At 41.5% G+C, this 17,267-nt stretch overlaps 1 protein-coding gene across 7 annotated transcripts in view; it reads right to left on the bottom strand.

The window, feature by feature from the left end:
* The window catches only part of STS (steroid sulfatase), a 179,278-nt gene that overhangs the window by 124,077 nt on the left and 37,934 nt on the right, over positions 1-17,267 (bottom strand). For 6 of the 7 annotated variants that reach the window (XM_077815395.1, XM_077815374.1, XM_077815428.1 and 3 more), the window contains 4 exons: positions 14,057-14,209; positions 12,109-12,230; positions 9,072-9,194; positions 3,059-3,482 (listed from right to left, as the gene is read on the bottom strand). In XM_077815395.1, coding sequence (XP_077671521.1) covers positions 3,059-3,482; positions 9,072-9,194; positions 12,109-12,230; positions 14,057-14,202 — 815 coding nt within the window. In that variant the 5' untranslated portion in view covers positions 14,203-14,209. The remainder of the gene's footprint in view (positions 1-3,058; positions 3,483-9,071; positions 9,195-12,108; positions 12,231-14,056; positions 14,210-17,267) is intronic. The other variant, XM_077815421.1, reaches the window with a different exon arrangement.

Below are 17,267 nucleotides of genomic sequence, written 5' to 3'. Positions count from 1 at the left end.
CCCTGGAACTGCTTCTCTGGCAACCCAGGGACCACTGCTCTGGCAGCCCCACGGACCACTGCTCCAGCGGCCCCAGCACTGACTGCTGGCCACTGCTCCAGCTCTGCTGCTGCTCCTGCAGCAGTGACTGACAGCTGTTGCTCCAGCCCCATTGGACTGACCCAACCCCAACTGCTGCTTCAGCCCTGGGGCTGGTGCTCCAGCTCTGCCCCAGAAGAAGTCATGGAGGTCCTGGAAAATCACAGAATCAGTGACCTCTGTGACAGAATCGTATCCTTAGGCATAAGTGATAACTGCACTGAACTTAGCATTGCAGAGACAAGGTGGCTGAGGTAATATTGTTTATTGAATCAACTTCTGTTGGTGAGAAAGATAAGCTTTTGAGCTTACACAGAGTTCTTAAGGTCTGGAAAATGTACTCAAAGCATCACAGCTAGATACAAAGGTGGAGCAGATTGTTTAGCACAGTGGTTCTCAAAGCGTGTCCGCTGCTTGTTCAGGGAAAGCCCCTGGAAGGCCGGGCCGGTTTGTTTACCTGCCGCGTCCGCAGATTTGGCCGATCGCGGCTCCCACTGGCCGCAGTTCGCCGCTCCAGGCCAATGGGGGCTGCGAGAAGGACGGCTAGCACATCCCTCGGCTCGTGCTGCTTCCCGCAGCCCCATTGGCCTGGAACAGTGAACCGCGGCCAGTGGGAGCTGCGATTGGCCGAACCTGCAGATGTGGCAAGTAAACAAACCGGCCCGGCCTGCCAGGGGCTTTCCCTGAACAAGCAACGGACCGGCTTTGAGAACCACTGGTTTAGCATAAGTAGTTAAACATATTTCAAGGGACCATTCAAGGTGAAGTAGCCAATTAACACCTCTCCAGTCACAGGGGGGATTTTGGGGGGGGGGAGCGGAGGGGGTGTTAATGGGTGATATCCTGTTGTAATAAGCCATAAATTCAATGTCTACTCAGTGCATGATTTTTAGTATGTAGCAAAGTTATGAATTTAAGCTCCCAGCCCTGATTTTTGAGAGTTGTGCAGGTTTCCACTGAGATGAGGACTGAGAGGTCAGATATAGAGTGATCACTTTGTGAAAAGTGTTTACCCACAGGAGAGATATTTTTTTGTTTTGGGCTTTTATCATTTTCCTGTGTGAGTTCATTCTAGAGCATAGTGATTATCTGGTTTCACCCACATAGTTGCTATTGGGGCATTTAGTGCACCATATGAGGTACACCACATGTTGTGATAGGCATGTGTAGGACCCATGGATCTTGAAAGGTGTATTGTCGGGGGGTGTTGATCTAGAAATAGTGGGGCTATGTCTACAGGTTTTGCATCTGTTATTCTGGCAGGATCTGGTGTCACTTTGAGTTGGTGTGCCCTGGTCTGAGGGGCGCTTGCTTCTGATGGTGAGGTTGGAGAGGTTGAGGGGTGATGTGAAGGCCAGAAGTGGGGGGTCATGAAAGATTTTTTTCGGGATGTGGTCCCCAATGAGTATGGGTTTTAATTGTTTAATGATTCCTTGCATGGGTTTCTGTTCCACTTTGCATTTAGCTGTGACACTGTGGATACATTTCCCAGACCTGAAGAAGAGCTCTGTGTGGCTCAAAAGCTTGTCTCTCTCGCCAACAGAAATTGGTTCAATAAAAGATATTACCTCACCCACCTTGCCTCTCTATTATCCTGGGATCAACATGGCTACAACACTGCATTGAACTTAACATGAAATAATTAGAATCCATTACTATTATACTTCCAAATATAACATAATGCCTCGTGTATATTTTGATAGGTTTATACCGTATGTATATAAACCTGCTCTTGGGGAAAATGATAATTAGAATTAATATAATATAAAGTGAACTGACCTGCCTCTATATAATTGGCATCAGCAACAAAATTAGTATTTGTTTTCATACACTGGTTCTGACACTATCTAATTGCACCTAGAGTCATAGGGTTTAAGGCCAGAACATAATTTACCCTAAATACTCTAAATAATGTGCTATTAATTCCAACTTAACATCTTTTTGTCTGGGAATTATATTGAGAATATCAGACCAGATCCTTAATTTATCAGTTTAGCGCCAATGAAATCAACAAAGCTATGCCAAGTTAGACCAACTTATGATCTGGATTTCTCTTCTCTGGCAGTTCTAAACACTAGTATGAAATATAATGCAATACAACTTCATTTACATTTATGAATGGTGTCTCCCCAAAATTAAGGCACCCCAAATCATTATTTTCTCTTAAAAGTTTAGACCACAGAAGTCTAATTTAATGGATGTACCCAAAAGGCCACATACAACCAACACTTTTCCAGGCCAGCATGCTCAGAGATCACATATCTAGAACTGTGCTAACTTATCTAACATGGCATTTTGGAATATTGAGAACACTTTGAATCACATTTCAAAAGATGTTGAGTTTCAGCAACAATGTCCTATATTTATTAAGTCACACTGAACTTATAAAGAAGAATACAGGACCCAACCTTATATTTACTGCTTAGTAGAATGTTACCTATGAAGGTATCTTGTTATTTTTAAACATGAAAATATAAACAATATAACTGATATCAGTGAGAGTTAGGCACCTAAATACCTTTGAGGATCTGGGCCGTTGGCACTTTGGAGCCAAAAGCTCACTGAAAGTCAGTCACGTCTAAAAATGAGATTTAGGTTCCTTAATCAGTTAAGGTATTACAATGCTGAAAAGAGCATCACATAAATACCTTTTAAAATCTGGGTCTTTGTATTTTGCCTGGGAAAAACAATTATGCCTCTAACACAAAATACTGAAGAGATTATGGAGGACAGTGAGATGAGTCTCCCAGATGTGCACCTACATTTCTTAGCCTGTCATATGTATCCAATTGTTAAATGGTTCACTTTCATTAAAGATAAGATTCCTGGTGACCGGTTAAATCTAGAGAAAAATGATAGTATTACCATAATGACCCTGTTTCCTTCATTCAACAGTCTATACATATATATGTATATATTTAAGCCGTACTATGGCAGTAAAATGCTGGCATGAAGTCATAACATGACTAAACCAACCTACCTTCCTATAAACTGTACAGCTTCTTCCGTCAATCTTTGAGTAAGGTTCTTATAGGACAGTGGCTGCTGGATAATCTGGTGGTTCCTCATCAAAAAGCAGTTTAGATATGGAAAAGTATAAAAGAAAATGAGCAAAAGTCCAAATAAAACTGTGGATATTAAAAAAAAGTAGCGCAGTGCTCCACGGGGTATTCTGAGGAGGTCAATATAATGCAGCACCTCCAAAGAGATTAGGGTGATGCCGATGAGCTGAAGTGGAGTGGCAAAATATGCTCGAATCCCTGCCACAAACACGCTGCCTTCCCCTGGTTTGCAGTCCCTAAGACTGGTCACGGTGAGCCCATAGAAGTAATCAAATCCATGATTGAGGGGGTGATGACAGAAGTCATCCCTGCTGTTACAGTTCATCCCAAGATGCCACTTTCCTATAAGGAAACAAGCACATACAACATTTATGCAGTTTAATAGCCCCATTTGTAGTATATGCCCCTCTGCATAAGGGAAACTGACACCTTAGGACTGGCATTTCTCCCTCATTTATTATGTGGATGCTTATCGCTCTCCCACCCCTTGTTTATACCTTCATCCTCAAAGACTTTGCATCATGTCTGAAGCTCCTTAGGTAACCATTAGGTGGGCTTGAGAGACTACTGCAGAGCAACAGACCAATAACAGTTAGTTAGCTTTGAAAATGTACACTCTGTTCATGCGTAGCTAAGGCCCCTTACTTAATACTAATATACTTATTTATATTAGCTCCTGGTGAAATGGTCTCTACCAGTTTTCCAAAAAGTCTCTTTGTGGATTTGTTGCAACTGTTAATCATTGTGATCTATCAGGTAAATAATTTCCATTGAATTTATTTCTAAAACACAGTAACTGGAGCTGTTCCAGACAGGTAGATATTTAAAATATACTAAGTATTTATTTATACAAGGGATCATACGGGTCTTTAAAATGCCAGTCACTCACTATATTTGCATGAAAGATTCCTTCTCCTGATCTTTTTTTAAAAAGTAAATAAATAAACAAATAACAAAATTCATATATACACATCCCTTAAGTTCATTTTCTTTGCATTTAAGTGATACAGAATGATTTTTTCCCATAAGCCTGAGCGCTGGTCAAGATAGGAACAGAGTGGACCAGATTCTGTTCTAAAATACAATGCTCTGCTTTATGTGTAAATTCCGTTCATGCCAAATTAGAACCTTTATTTATAAAGATAACTCTTCAGGACAAGTACTATTCCTTGCTTTGTGTCTATACAGTGTCTAGCACAATTTACCTCCATTCTTGGTTGGGGCCACGAGGTGTTATGTAATACAATAATGGGTCATAAACAACAGCATCGCCTGCAGACTTACACTGATATAGCTGAACAGAATCTTAACCAATCATTAGACAGGGCTAATGTATGCTTTGATTTAATGTATGCTTTTATTCCTGTAACTTTAATGATTTGCATCTAATAGTTGTCAGGAACAAGAACAACAAAATTTTAAGTAGTGTATTCCAGTGATCCAGTACATGGCAGTTTAAGTCAAATATCACAAAATGATCTGTAAATTCACAGCAGTGTAAGTTGTGATCTTTAAAAAAAATTGTTCTAGACAGGATTCCAGCATTCTCTCCATACAAGCATCGTTGGCTGTCCCTCAATATGAAGATGATGTCTGCCAGAAGGAAAAGTCATTGATCAGACTTAAGATGGCTGAGGAGTCCAATCCCTGCTCTACAGGTTTTTCCACGTGTGACAGGTGGTTGCTTGGAGAGAGCACAATTGTTAGCCGGGATGCTGTACACTTTCCTTCATCCTCTGTTCTCTCTCAGACTCTTGAACAAGGTGATTCTCTTCAAAACAGGCTAAGGCTTGATGTATGATGCAATGCCATTGCAGTCTATTGCCAGCCAGCTCTTCCCAGTTCATGAAATTAATGCATACCTTCTTAAGATATACTTTCAGGGAGTCCGTGTAGCATTTCCTCTGTTCCCCAGGGGTCTTCTTACCATGACTAAGTTGAGAAAAGAGGACTTGCTTCAGAAGATGAGCGTCAGCCATCCATACACAATGACCAGCCCAGCAAATTTGATGTTACATAATCTTCGCCTCAACACTGGTGATGCTACCTGCAGAGAAAACACTGGCAGTGGTGCGATGGTCTTCCTATCTGATACGGAGAATCTACCTAAGCTAGCACGCTTGGTACCACTCCAGATGCTTAAGATAGCTTCAGTCTGTCACCCATGTCTCACACCCATAAAAAAGAGTGGGGATGACTACTGCATTGTAGGCTAGGATCTTAGTTTCCATTAGCAGATCTCTGTCAATAAAGACACAATGGAGCAACTTTCTGAAGAATGCACTGGCACAACGGATCCTATGTTCAATCTCCACATCAAGATTGGCTGTCTGAAAGAGGTGGCTATCAAGGTAAGGGAAATGCTCAGCATTTTCCAGGGGTTCACCACTGATGACAATTTGTGGGAAAAGGTGGGCAATTTGTGCTGGGGCAGGCTGATGGAGCACCTTAGTCTTCACACTGTTGAGGGAAAGTCCCAGGCTATGATAGGTGCCTGAGAAAAGATCTAGGGTGGATTGCAAATCATTGTCTTAGGCAGGATTCCAGCACTGCCTCCATACAAGCACATATGAGTGAACAGAAGATAGGTGGAACTTCTCTCCTCCTTCCACATCACACAACTTCTGAATTTGCACGAAGTAAAACTGTCCCTGATGTTGATAATTCATGAGCCTAAGATATAGGTGCATGTCCATCCTGTCTTTCCCATTCCCAACAGCACTAAAGATTAGACCTGACCAGAAGACAGAAATTCCATTTCATGACAACTTTTGTGATTTTGATATTTGTTTTCCGTCCAACATGCAATAAACCTTCTGAACATTTTCACAAAATGAAATTGTGTCAAAACAGCTATTTTTCTGTTCTGGTCCTAATCTCTCTCTGGTCAGAAGTGATGAGATAATCTTGGATCTCAGAAACCTTCTAGATGAAAACTTCATCAGAATCAATGTCTCTGTCAAATGTTTCAGTGAAACAGCATTTTTTGACAAAATGACAACATTTTGCCAAAAATGTTCCAACCAGCTCTATTATATACCCTCCAAAAAGCATAGCACCATCAAACATCCAAAACAGGGTGAGGTAAGCACAAGACTAGGGTTTAGTTCTCTTTGCACACCAACTGGTAGTCTTAGGCCAGCGCTAGGAGGAGCATGTGCTGCAACTCATAGGAGAAATTACCATCAGGGTTGGGGTGTGGGAAGCCTGGCCTAGTGATTAGTGTCTGGCATGAGTCAAAGGGCCAGGAGCCAACTACCAGGAATCAGGCCAGGCTCGAACACCAGGAGATCAAAAATGAGAGACAAACTGGAAGGCAGACATAAAGAGTCAGTTACCAAGAGGTAAGAATCAGAAGGCGGGAACAGATAAACACCAGACCAGCAGTCCTAGGCAGGGTAAAGCTCAGTTGTACAGACAACTTCCTGTTTCTTCCTCTGGCTTAAATAAAGGCTGCAGCCCAGTCAGGAGCCTTGCACCGCTCCCAATCAGAGTGTAGGTCAGAGCTTATGCCCCACTTGGGCTTCATGGACCCTGGTCTCAGCTGCAGTCTGTGAGCTGCCAAGTAGAGGACTAGAGTGTGATAACTCCAGGCACCTGGGTTTGAGACCATAGGGCCTGACAATTACAGGCATTGCTCACAGTGCTTGCCCCAGTGAACTGGAGGCATTTATGGCTCCCACACTCAATATGTCACAAGTGATGTCCCTTGCTATCAGGATAGCCCCCTCAACCCTCAAAGGCACACAGTTCTCTATAGACAGAATGTCTTTGGTCACTACTGCTGTGGACCAATACATGTACTTTAACAGGACAAGTTACAAAAACCACACTATGGCCCAATGTATTGAATTTCTCGATATTGTCACAGTGGCATATGGGCCTAAGATTGAAATTGTGAAGCTCTGCATTTCACTTCTAGCTAGTAGAGCAGCGGTGGGCAAACATTTTGGCCTGAGGGCCACATCTGGGTTGCGAAACGATATGAAGCGCCAGGTAGGGAAGGCTGTGCCTCTGCACAGATATGGCCCATGGGCCATAGTTTGCCCACCTCTGGGTTATAGGCTCAGATGCCAGCTTGCCAGCTCAAGATTCTTTGATCATTCCACAGCTGAGCTGCGTTCAATGGGACCACATACAACTCTGATCTATGGAGTGACCAAAGGATATTTGCCACTTAAGTGTATATGTTGCCTTCTGGAGGTGATGGGGGGGGGGGTAGCAAGGAGGTATAAAACTGTACATATAAAATATATTTATAGATTAAAAAAGCACGAAAATGTGTGCATCAAAGATAAAAGAAAAAAGAAAGAGATGGAAAAGAAAAATACAAGAGAGTAGGAAAAACAGAGAGAAAAGAAATGAGACACAATGGACTAAAACACAGTGGCAGTACAACTTCTTAGTGCAAGGAAACATGGAGATATTAATCTGTCACTTGTGGAGGTTGTGACAATAAATGTTTGGGAACCACTGAGTTAGACTGAACCAAGCAAAGTCTCCCTGACCTGCCAAGATGACATGATGAGAATATCAGCAGGCAGAGAAGGGCATGTTGGGCAGTGAAATCTGTCTTCTGCAATTTAAATCTACAGTATTTCCCTTTTTCATTTACATATGCTCTTTCCTTAGTTTGAAGACTCTTCTTGATTTTCTGAAGGCTTCATTATGCTTTAAATGTATGGTAATATTGCATCTTATGGTTTCAGAACTTATCATTTAGACACTTGGAGGAAATCCCTCATTATAACATCATGTTGATCTTCTGGTGATCTACATGGAAGGTTGTCATGTCACAGTGAAAGTAGTGAAGAAGAGTAAGCATTATGTAAGTCAGCCTCCAGAAAATAAGCTACAGTAAATGTGGCTGCTTATTACAAACAGAAAAATGAATTGTTTGCAGCCTTAAATTGTATACAGACTGCAGGGAATCAAACTGTGTTAAACTTTTATGGTGACTCTGTGAATTATATTAATGTTACTGTATTTGCAGTGTAGCTTGTATTAAACAACACAGCTGACATTTTCCTGTTCTGAATTTGTCAGAACATATCACCTTGTTTTGAAGAGTTTGACAAGGATTTATTATTTTATTGCTTTAAAAGCTGGAATACATTTAAGCCTGATTTTTAGAGGTACTAAGAACCCACAACTCAAAATGATGTCAAGTAACCTCTAAAAATCAGGCCCTAGATGTCTACTTGGGAACCTAAAAAGGGAGGTATCCAGATTAGTAGACACCTTTGAAAATGATGCTGTTAATGACTGGCCTGTAGATAACAAATACTTAAATAACAATAGAACTTCATTTGTGATCAGCTCACAGAAACCTCCCAACACAAGCAATATGAAGTGTCTCACTGCCCAAATTAGGAAAGCACGTCACAGTATTTAAATGCAATACACTTAAATACAATAAAGTATTATTATAACCCTAAACAGTCTCTATTTGTCCAAACATATTAGTACTGGTTATGTAATCGCCATAATAGCATTGGTTAAGTAGCTGGTGTGCAGTGACTACTGTTACTTTGTGTTACTGTCTGTTTATTGCAACTGCTTGTCACATTTTAAACTTAGATTGTAAGTTCTTTGGGGCCTTCTTTTGTTCTGTGTCTGTACACTGCATTGCACAACGGGGCCCTGACCGATGTTTGAGACCTTATGTATTATGTCAATACAGATCAATAAGAAGACATATCTAAATTATTAGTGCTTCACATATGCACAAATTTTCTCTGAATGTGTTGTAGTTCTCGTGAGCTAAAAGTATTACAGGAGTAAACTCATTGCATTGTGGAAGAAAACAACTTTGTGTGACCGATATAATACTTCTTGCACTGTAGAAAGTGCACTTTTTATTTAAATGAATAATAAAACATATGCTATTATATAACATAGTTGTTGCTGTACATATATCAACAGCCATACCTATAAGAGCTGTAGAATAACCTTTCTGCTTCAAAAGCTTCACAAAAGTTATTTCTTCAGGGGGAAGTCCACCAGAAGAGGCAGAAAACAAGTAGACACCAATGTTTGACAATGCAGCCATTCCTAAATAAAAAAAAAAAAAAGACTTTTTTTAAAAAGTGGTGTCACTAGAATGACATTTTCCCACCAGCAGCTATAGCACCAAATGGCAGGGAATTGTCTGTTTCCGCTGAATCATGTCATTTTTCCACTTTTATGCAAAGCTGAGAAGTAGAGATGGAGAAAAATCTCAAATTACTGTGGGCCCTGCCAAACAGACAGAAAATTTCTGTGGTCATTACTATGACATATCTGTACTTCTGAGAGCAGAATTTGGGATTGCACGATTTAATATTTCTTCTTTCCTTAAGAGTCAGGGACCACAGGGTAGTGGTTAGACCAGGGGACCAATAGTCAACACTCCGAGGTTCTATTTCCAGATCTGACTCTCTGTATGAATTTGGGCAACTCACTCAACATCTCTTTGCCTCATTTTACTCACCTGTAAAACTATTAATACCATCTACCTCTTGGTTATGTTGTGAGGCTTGGTTAATTGACATTTCTGAAGTTTTTTTTTGAAATCCTCAGAGCAACGCACTAAGGGTGGGATACACAAAAGTACTAAGTCCCAGTTTTGGCTCCACTGCGATCCACAAAACTCTTGCCGAACTCTGTAGATGCCCAAACTTGCTCATCACCTATGTTTTGCAGCATAGGAGTTCCCCAAGCATTTACTTTTCTGCCTCTGGGCATGTGCACTGCTGCCTCACTTTAGGTGTCCAGATGACTATCTCCTGCCTAAGCCCCAGAGCGATTCACAAACTGGGGAAAGACAGGCATTCAACTGCATAAATTTTGTGCTTGGCGCAATCCAGTAGGTGTGCTCAGAGTGCATATACTGGATTGGGTCCCATTCAAAGTCCTTGAGGAAGAGCAGGAGTTGCTGCCCACCTTATAACTTTCAGCCCAGTGGTTAGCACACTCACGTGGGATACAGGAGACCCGGGTTCAATTCCCCCTACATCAGAGTATCCCATAGCTCAGTGCAGTAATTAATTTGTAATTGAAAGAGGTGCCAGGGCTCAAGCAATTTTTTTCACATTTATAACTGATATAGGAAGCCCAGAGGTGCCAGGGCTGAGCCCTGGCAAGCCGTGGCATGAATTAAGCACTGGCTCCGTGGTTAGAGCACTTTTCTGCCACCACTTCCCTGCCTCCATCTCCCCCGCAATCCGTGTTTTGTGTGGGAAAAAAGCAGGCACCTAACTCATTCCCTCACTAATGCCTTAGATGTAGGGTGACGAGATGTCCTGTTTTAAAAGGGACAGTCCCATTTTTGGGGACTTTTTCTTATATAGACGCCTATTACTCCCCATCCCGTCCTGTTTTTTCCACAGTTGCTATCTGGTCACCCTACTTAGATGCCTAAACCATCTGACTGCAGGGGGTGGGTTCCCATTTGGGGATTGCTAAGCAGAGCAAGGTGTCTTTCTGCAGCCTGAACCTAGGCACCTATCTCTGAGAACACACCGATCTGGTCAGCATCTCCCATTGGCTAGTTTAGGTGGGTCCCCACCTAGTGTGCTAGCTTCTGTGGACCACGTTCTTAGGAGCTCCCCATTCATTATATAGGGATCCTAGGCACCTAGCTCAGCTTGGTGGATCACAGTCTTGTTCCTGTGATATTCTAGGCACCTAAACATGCTCATTGTTGCTTCATGGATCCCACCATATATATGTAATTGTAGCAGCAAGAAATGGAAAAGACCTATTGGACCAAATCTTCAAAGAGATCTCAACCTTACTTTCAACTTAGCCCTCAGTTTCGCACCCACAATCAACATGCTCAAAAGATAGGTAGTTGTGTTCTCTACAAAAATACTTTATTTATTTTATTTGAAGACATATTTAGATATCTCAGGTCAGGTCCTCAGTTAGGGTATAAATCAATGTAGCTCCATTAAGGTTATTGGGGCCATACTATTTTACACCAGCTGGGGATTATTAATTAATTAATTATTATTAATTATTATTAGTTGTTGTTGTTGTTATTATACCATTACTTTTCTTCAGGTTTCTCCCTCCCATTAAATATCTGGGTTTTGGATTACTGTCCTTCAGATGTTTTAGCCTGAATTATTGCAAGTTGAAACTCACTTTGTTATTTTCTGAACATGCTTCTGATATCTCAGGGTCCTTTGGTACTAGTTCTCTGTCTCCACTAGTATTTGCAATTAGTCCCCATTGAACAGCTTTTATAAATTTGACAGAAAAGAATGTTTACTCTTTCATTGATACATGAAGATATTAAAGATGACTTAGGGCAGGGCAATCAGTGAAACTTTCAGCTAAAAACAATGAATTTTTCAGAAAGTCAGAAATACATGAAAACAAGGGTCACAGTGGAAAGCTGTTTGCAATTTTAAATATAGCAGGTGCTATTGGTAACAACTACATATTAGCTTCCTTTACAAAATAAACTATGAATCAATCCAGCAGGTTACACTGACTGCTGCAGTTGCAGCTTGTTACTTGATTGGAAAGAACATACAAGTATTAAGCAGGACCCTGAGACATGCTTTGCTTTCATTCTCAGAAACAAGAACGGGAAATGTGTTATCACTAATGAACAAGCAATCTGATTAATATAACAGTCCTTGCTAAAAAACACATTCGGGAATGTTAAGGTGTCATGGTGAAGCACCCACAGTCTTAGCCAAGCAAGAACTGCCAAAGTTAAAGTTGTATGCACTTGCATGATTCTTAAAATGAAGGAGGAGAGGAGGACTTGGCATGGATATGCTTGGTGGTGAAGATTTTCACTCTCTTTTCACAAGCACACAGCCTGGCTGGGCACTTGACTGAGTATCTGATCCAGTGATTATAAAGACACATGCAGCCAGTACCAGCGCAGAAGACAAAAAAATGCAAAATAGTTCCTGTCAGAGGCAAAACCATTCCACATAAATGGTAATGAAATATTAATGAATTTTACCTGATCTGACAGGGTATCGGCCTGTCAGAAAAGCTGCTCTGCTTGGGGTACACAGTGGAGATGCTGCTATGTGTTGAGTAAATTTCACTCCTCCTTTAGCTAGCTTGTCAATATTGGGGGTTCTAGGGAAAAAAAATATAAACATATATAATAATTTCATATTGATTATCTGGAAATGGTCAAATTAAAGCTCATGGGATAAAATTTTCAAAAGTGCCTCAGTGTTTTAAGAATCTGATTTGCACTAACTTTCAAAGAAATTTAGGCTCCCAAGTCACTTAGGCATTTTTGAAAATGATGACCATGGTCAACATATGGGTCTAGTGCAGGGGTCGGCAAATTTTTGGCCGGAGGGCCACATCAGGGTTGCAAAACGGTATGGAGGGCCGGGTAGCGAAGGCTGTGCCTCCGGAAACAGCCTGCCCCCACCCCCATCCGCTCCCTTTCACTTCCCGTCCCCTGACTGCCCCCCTCAGAACTCCTGACCCATCCAACCCCCCACTCCTTGTCCCCTGACTGCCTCCTCCCAGGACCCCCACCCCTATCCATCCCCACCCCGGGACCCCACCTCCTATCCAACCCCCCCCCACTCCCTGTCCCCTGACTGTCCCAACCACACCCCGCCCCGATAGGCCCCCCGAGACATCCAAACCCCGCCCACTCCTTGTCCCCTGACCGCCCCCTCCCAGAACCCGCGTCCCTAACTGTCCCCCCAGGACCACACCCCCTATCCAACCTCCCCGCTCCCTGTCTCCTGTCCGCCCCGCCTCCTGAACCTCCACCCTATCCAACCGCCCCCTGACTACCTCCCGGGACCTCCTGCCCCTTAGCCAACCCTCCCCCCCCCCCCCCTTACCATGCCGCTCAGAGCGGCAGGATAGGCTTATTGGAAAGCCTTTGAGGTGTGCGGGCGTGAGGGAGGAGGGACAGCGGGCGAGGGGCCGGGGGCGACCCTCCCAGCTGGGAGCTCAGAAGCTGGGAGGACGGTCCCAAAGGCCAGATGTGGCCCGCGGGCCGTAGTTTGCCCACCTCTGATCTATTGCAACTTTTACAATACACTAAATGCACAACCAGACATTTGATCTTGGAGTAGTATTCTGTTCACCTTATTAAACCTTATTAAAACATTGACAATATGGTGTACCCAAATTATATGTATATGTTACCATAGTGTCTTGTATATAATTAAAAGCATATAGCTATAATTATGAGTTGTAGGAATTTAACATATTTCCATTATTTTTCATATTATTAAAAAGCTCTAATTTTGTAATACTGTATTTCAATATAAATGTTCAGTGTTTACATATAATCACTCATTTAACAGGAAAGGGCCTTTAAATTATATTTTACTTTACTCAATCACAGTTTTGATTCGCACACACGAAAAAACTCATGTAAATGTGGAGGCTTCGCCTATTTGCTTTTTGCACCAGTACCGCAACATCTTACCTAACCGGTGACAACAATCATGTTGGGAAGACATTTCTGAATTAGTCAGCTATATTAACATTTGCTTTAATGGATTTAATTAGCATGCCATAGTTAAAGATGAACTGCAGTAAATCAAATGCGTAATGACAAGCTCTCCACAAAGTTAAAATTTTGAGACTACTTCAAAATATGTATACTTCTGAAATTATGTTAAAAGAAAATTATCATTAATTTTTCTTGCTTGGACCACAATCTTCTATTGATTTTTTCTGTTTGTGACGCAGCTTTTTGGAGGACTATGTATATTTACCTAAATTTCTTCCTATAACAGTAAAGACACAAAGAAAGCCAAATATAAGCAGTCCATACTGTAGAAACAGGATTGATCTTTCTGTACAAAAGAAACCGTGCTGAAGCTCTAACTGTATTTAAAAATTTAAAATCTGTAAGCATGCACTATACTCTATACACAGATATGGTACACTCTCCCCCTCCTCCAACTGTTTTATCAAACCTTAAAGTTTTGTTTCCATAACATCCCAGATCTCCAATGCCAAGGTCATCAACCATGATTAAAATAAAGTTGGGATTTGAAGTTTGGTAACTTTTGGCATTCTTTGTGGCATAGTGATAAAACAGTAGAAGTACGAGGATCCTCATCTTCCTCCTAGTGGTGGTGAACAAGTAAGAAATATTAAGGATAAAGACCAGTGTTTGTCTTCACAATGGCTACTCTAATTCAGTGCCATCATATCCCCACTTATTATAGTAAGAACAAAAGGTGAAGAAAGAGCAATTATTATGCCTTTTAAGTTGACTCATACTATCAAGGTAGAAAATTTGACTTTTTTCTTAAGTACATACTTTATTATGTGTGTCAGGTGTTGGCCCCTCCTTCTCTAACACAAATATGCGGGATAGTGTTTTGTTAGGAAGCAGACTGAGACACTGCTTCTAGAAGAAGGTACAAAGATCTTGTGTCCACAGCAAAATAAATAAATACATAAATATCGTAACTTGAGTTCATTAATATGAATTACAATCCTGTTGAAGACAAGACAGTTTGAAGTCTTCACATGAGTTAGTCTGTCGAGTTAAAGTCCAACAAGGAATATTCACAATGGAGTCCCAAACCTATCTTTAACTGCTTACAAATCCAGACAAGAAGATAAATATTACCAGGTTTCAGAGTAGCAGCCGTGTTAGTCTGTATCTGCAAAAAGAACAGGAGTACTTGTGGCACCTTAGAGACGAACAAATTTATTTGAGCATAAGCTTTCATAGGCTACAGCCCACTTCATCAGCTGCATAGAATGGAACATATAGTAAGAAGATATATAAACATACAGAGAACATGAAAAGTTGGAAGTTGCCACACCAAATCTAAGAGGCTAATTCATTAAGATGAGCTATTATCAGCAGGAGAAAAAAAAAACTTTTGTAGTGATAATCAAGATGGCCTATTTCAGACAGTTGACAAGAAGGTGTGAGGATACTTAACACGGGGAAATATATTCAATTTGTGTAATGACCCAACCACTCCCAGTCTCTATTCAAGCCCAAGTTAATGGTATCTAGTTTGTAAATTAATTCCAGTTCAGCAGTTTCTCATTGGAGTCTGTTTTTGAAGCTTTTCTGTTGCAAAACTGCCACCCTTAAATGTTTTCCTGAGTGACTAGAGAGGTTGAAGTGTTCTCCTACTGTTTTTTGAATGTTATGATTCCTGATGTCAGATTTGTGTCCATTTATTCTTTTGCGTAGAAACTGTCTGGTTTGGCCAATGTACGTGGCAGAGGGGCATTGCTGGCACATGATGGCATATATCACATTGGTAGATGTGCAGGTGAATGAGCCCCTGATGGCGTGGCTGATGTGATTAGGTCCTATGATGGTGTCCCTTGAATAGATATGTGGACAGAGTTGGCATCGGGCTTTGTTGCAAAGATAGGTTCCTGGGTTAGTGTTTTTGTTGTGTGGTCGCTGGTGAGTATTTCCTTCAGGTTGGGGAGCTGTCTGTAAGAGAGGACTGGTCTGTCTTCCACCTTTTCATGTTCTCTGTATGTATATATATCTTCTTACTATATGTTCCATCCTATGCATCTGATGAAGTGGGCTGTAGCCCACAAAAGCTTATGCTCAAATAAATTTGTTAGTCTCTAAGGTGCCACAAGTACTCCTATAAATATTATCATGAACTACAATTTCCCATCAACCTCTTCCCACTGCACATCCTCTTCTTCCTGACCAGGTAGGAGGAAGGACGCTGAACCAGGAAGTTACTGGGCAATTTTGGGAGGCAGTGGCATGGCTAGTCAGAAGATGAAGAGAAGAAACCTGAGTAACTGCAGTCCAGACATCACAGGTGGGTGCAGGTCTGTGGGACTCATTGGGGAGCAGCAGTGACTGGGCAGGGAGCCAGGGTAAAGAGGCCCCAATGAGAGATACACCACTAACTGAACCTGGCCTGGAGACCTGAAAGCTCCTATTTACTTCTCCTAGAGCCTTTTAATAGAGAGGCCACCCAAGGCACTAAGAGCTCTACTCTCCAGTGGATTGACCCCAGTGACCCAAACAAAAACCCCCTATTGCTCATTTCAAACTGTAACTGTTTAGGCCTCTCCATGTACCGCATTTGCAACCTTTCCTTTTCCTGCCAGTCCTAGCAAGATATCATTTTCACTTAGCCATGTGTCTGAGTGATTACTGGGGCAAGCCAGGGCTAGCACCTACAAGCGGGCACACCAGGCCTAGCAGCTGAAACACCATCAGTACTTGCCTCCGAGTTGTGGTATACCTGGCACGCTATAGGTACCTTAAGGGTTTGCGATACTCCAGCACTAAGCAGCTAAAATTATAATCTGTTTTAAGGGAAGCTTATACTCTTTGAGTCAAAAGAGAGAGACCCATGTAGGACTAGGTAAGGCACGATGGGGGCAAGTTATGTACAGCTCCTATTATATTTCCTTTTTGAAACCTCCATTTAACTCTTTATTGAGGCACAGACCAAAGTTCTATCTTTTCCAGGACCTTTCACTGAACATTACACAGAATCAAACCCGGGGCTATGATACTCAAAACCCTCACCTTGAGCTCTCAGTCTCATTTAAAGACAGAGTACCACTCAATTGTTTAGTGTATATATATCTGTACATATAGTACAAAAAAAGAAACATTTAAATAGTATTTAAAATATTCTTAAATTACTTTTAAACAAGAGCTATTAGGTAGTAGATCTATCACTGTGTTCTTCCTGCACAGACTTTCACAAATGCTTTCTACCGCTATTACAATCATAAAATCACAGAAGTGTAGAACTGGAAGGGACCTCAATAGATCATCTTGCCCAATCTTCTGCACTCAAAGCAGATACATAATAACTAGACCATTCCTGACATGTGTTTGTCTAACCTGTTCTTAAAAACCTCCAAAGACGGATATTCCACAACCTCCAAAGGCAATTTATTCCAGTGCTTAACCACCTTGAAGTTAGGAAGATTTTCCTATTATCCAGCCTAAATTGCCCTTGCTGCAATTTAAGCCCATTGCTTCTTGCCCTATCCTTAGAGGTTTTCACCCTCCTCTTTGTAACAGCCTTTTATGTACTTGAAGATTGGTGTCAAGTCTTCTCTTCTCCAAACTAAACAAATCCATTTTTTTCCCCCAATCTTTCATCATAGGTCACGTTTTCTAAACCTTTAATCATTTTTGTTTCTCTTCTTTGGACT

The sequence above is a fragment of the Eretmochelys imbricata genome, chromosome 1, assembly GCF_965152235.1.
Source record: "Eretmochelys imbricata isolate rEreImb1 chromosome 1, rEreImb1.hap1, whole genome shotgun sequence".
Taxonomy (NCBI): Eukaryota; Metazoa; Chordata; order Testudines; family Cheloniidae; genus Eretmochelys; species Eretmochelys imbricata.
Note: the sequence above shows the minus strand (reverse complement) of the source record. Positions and strands in the feature narration are given on the sequence as shown.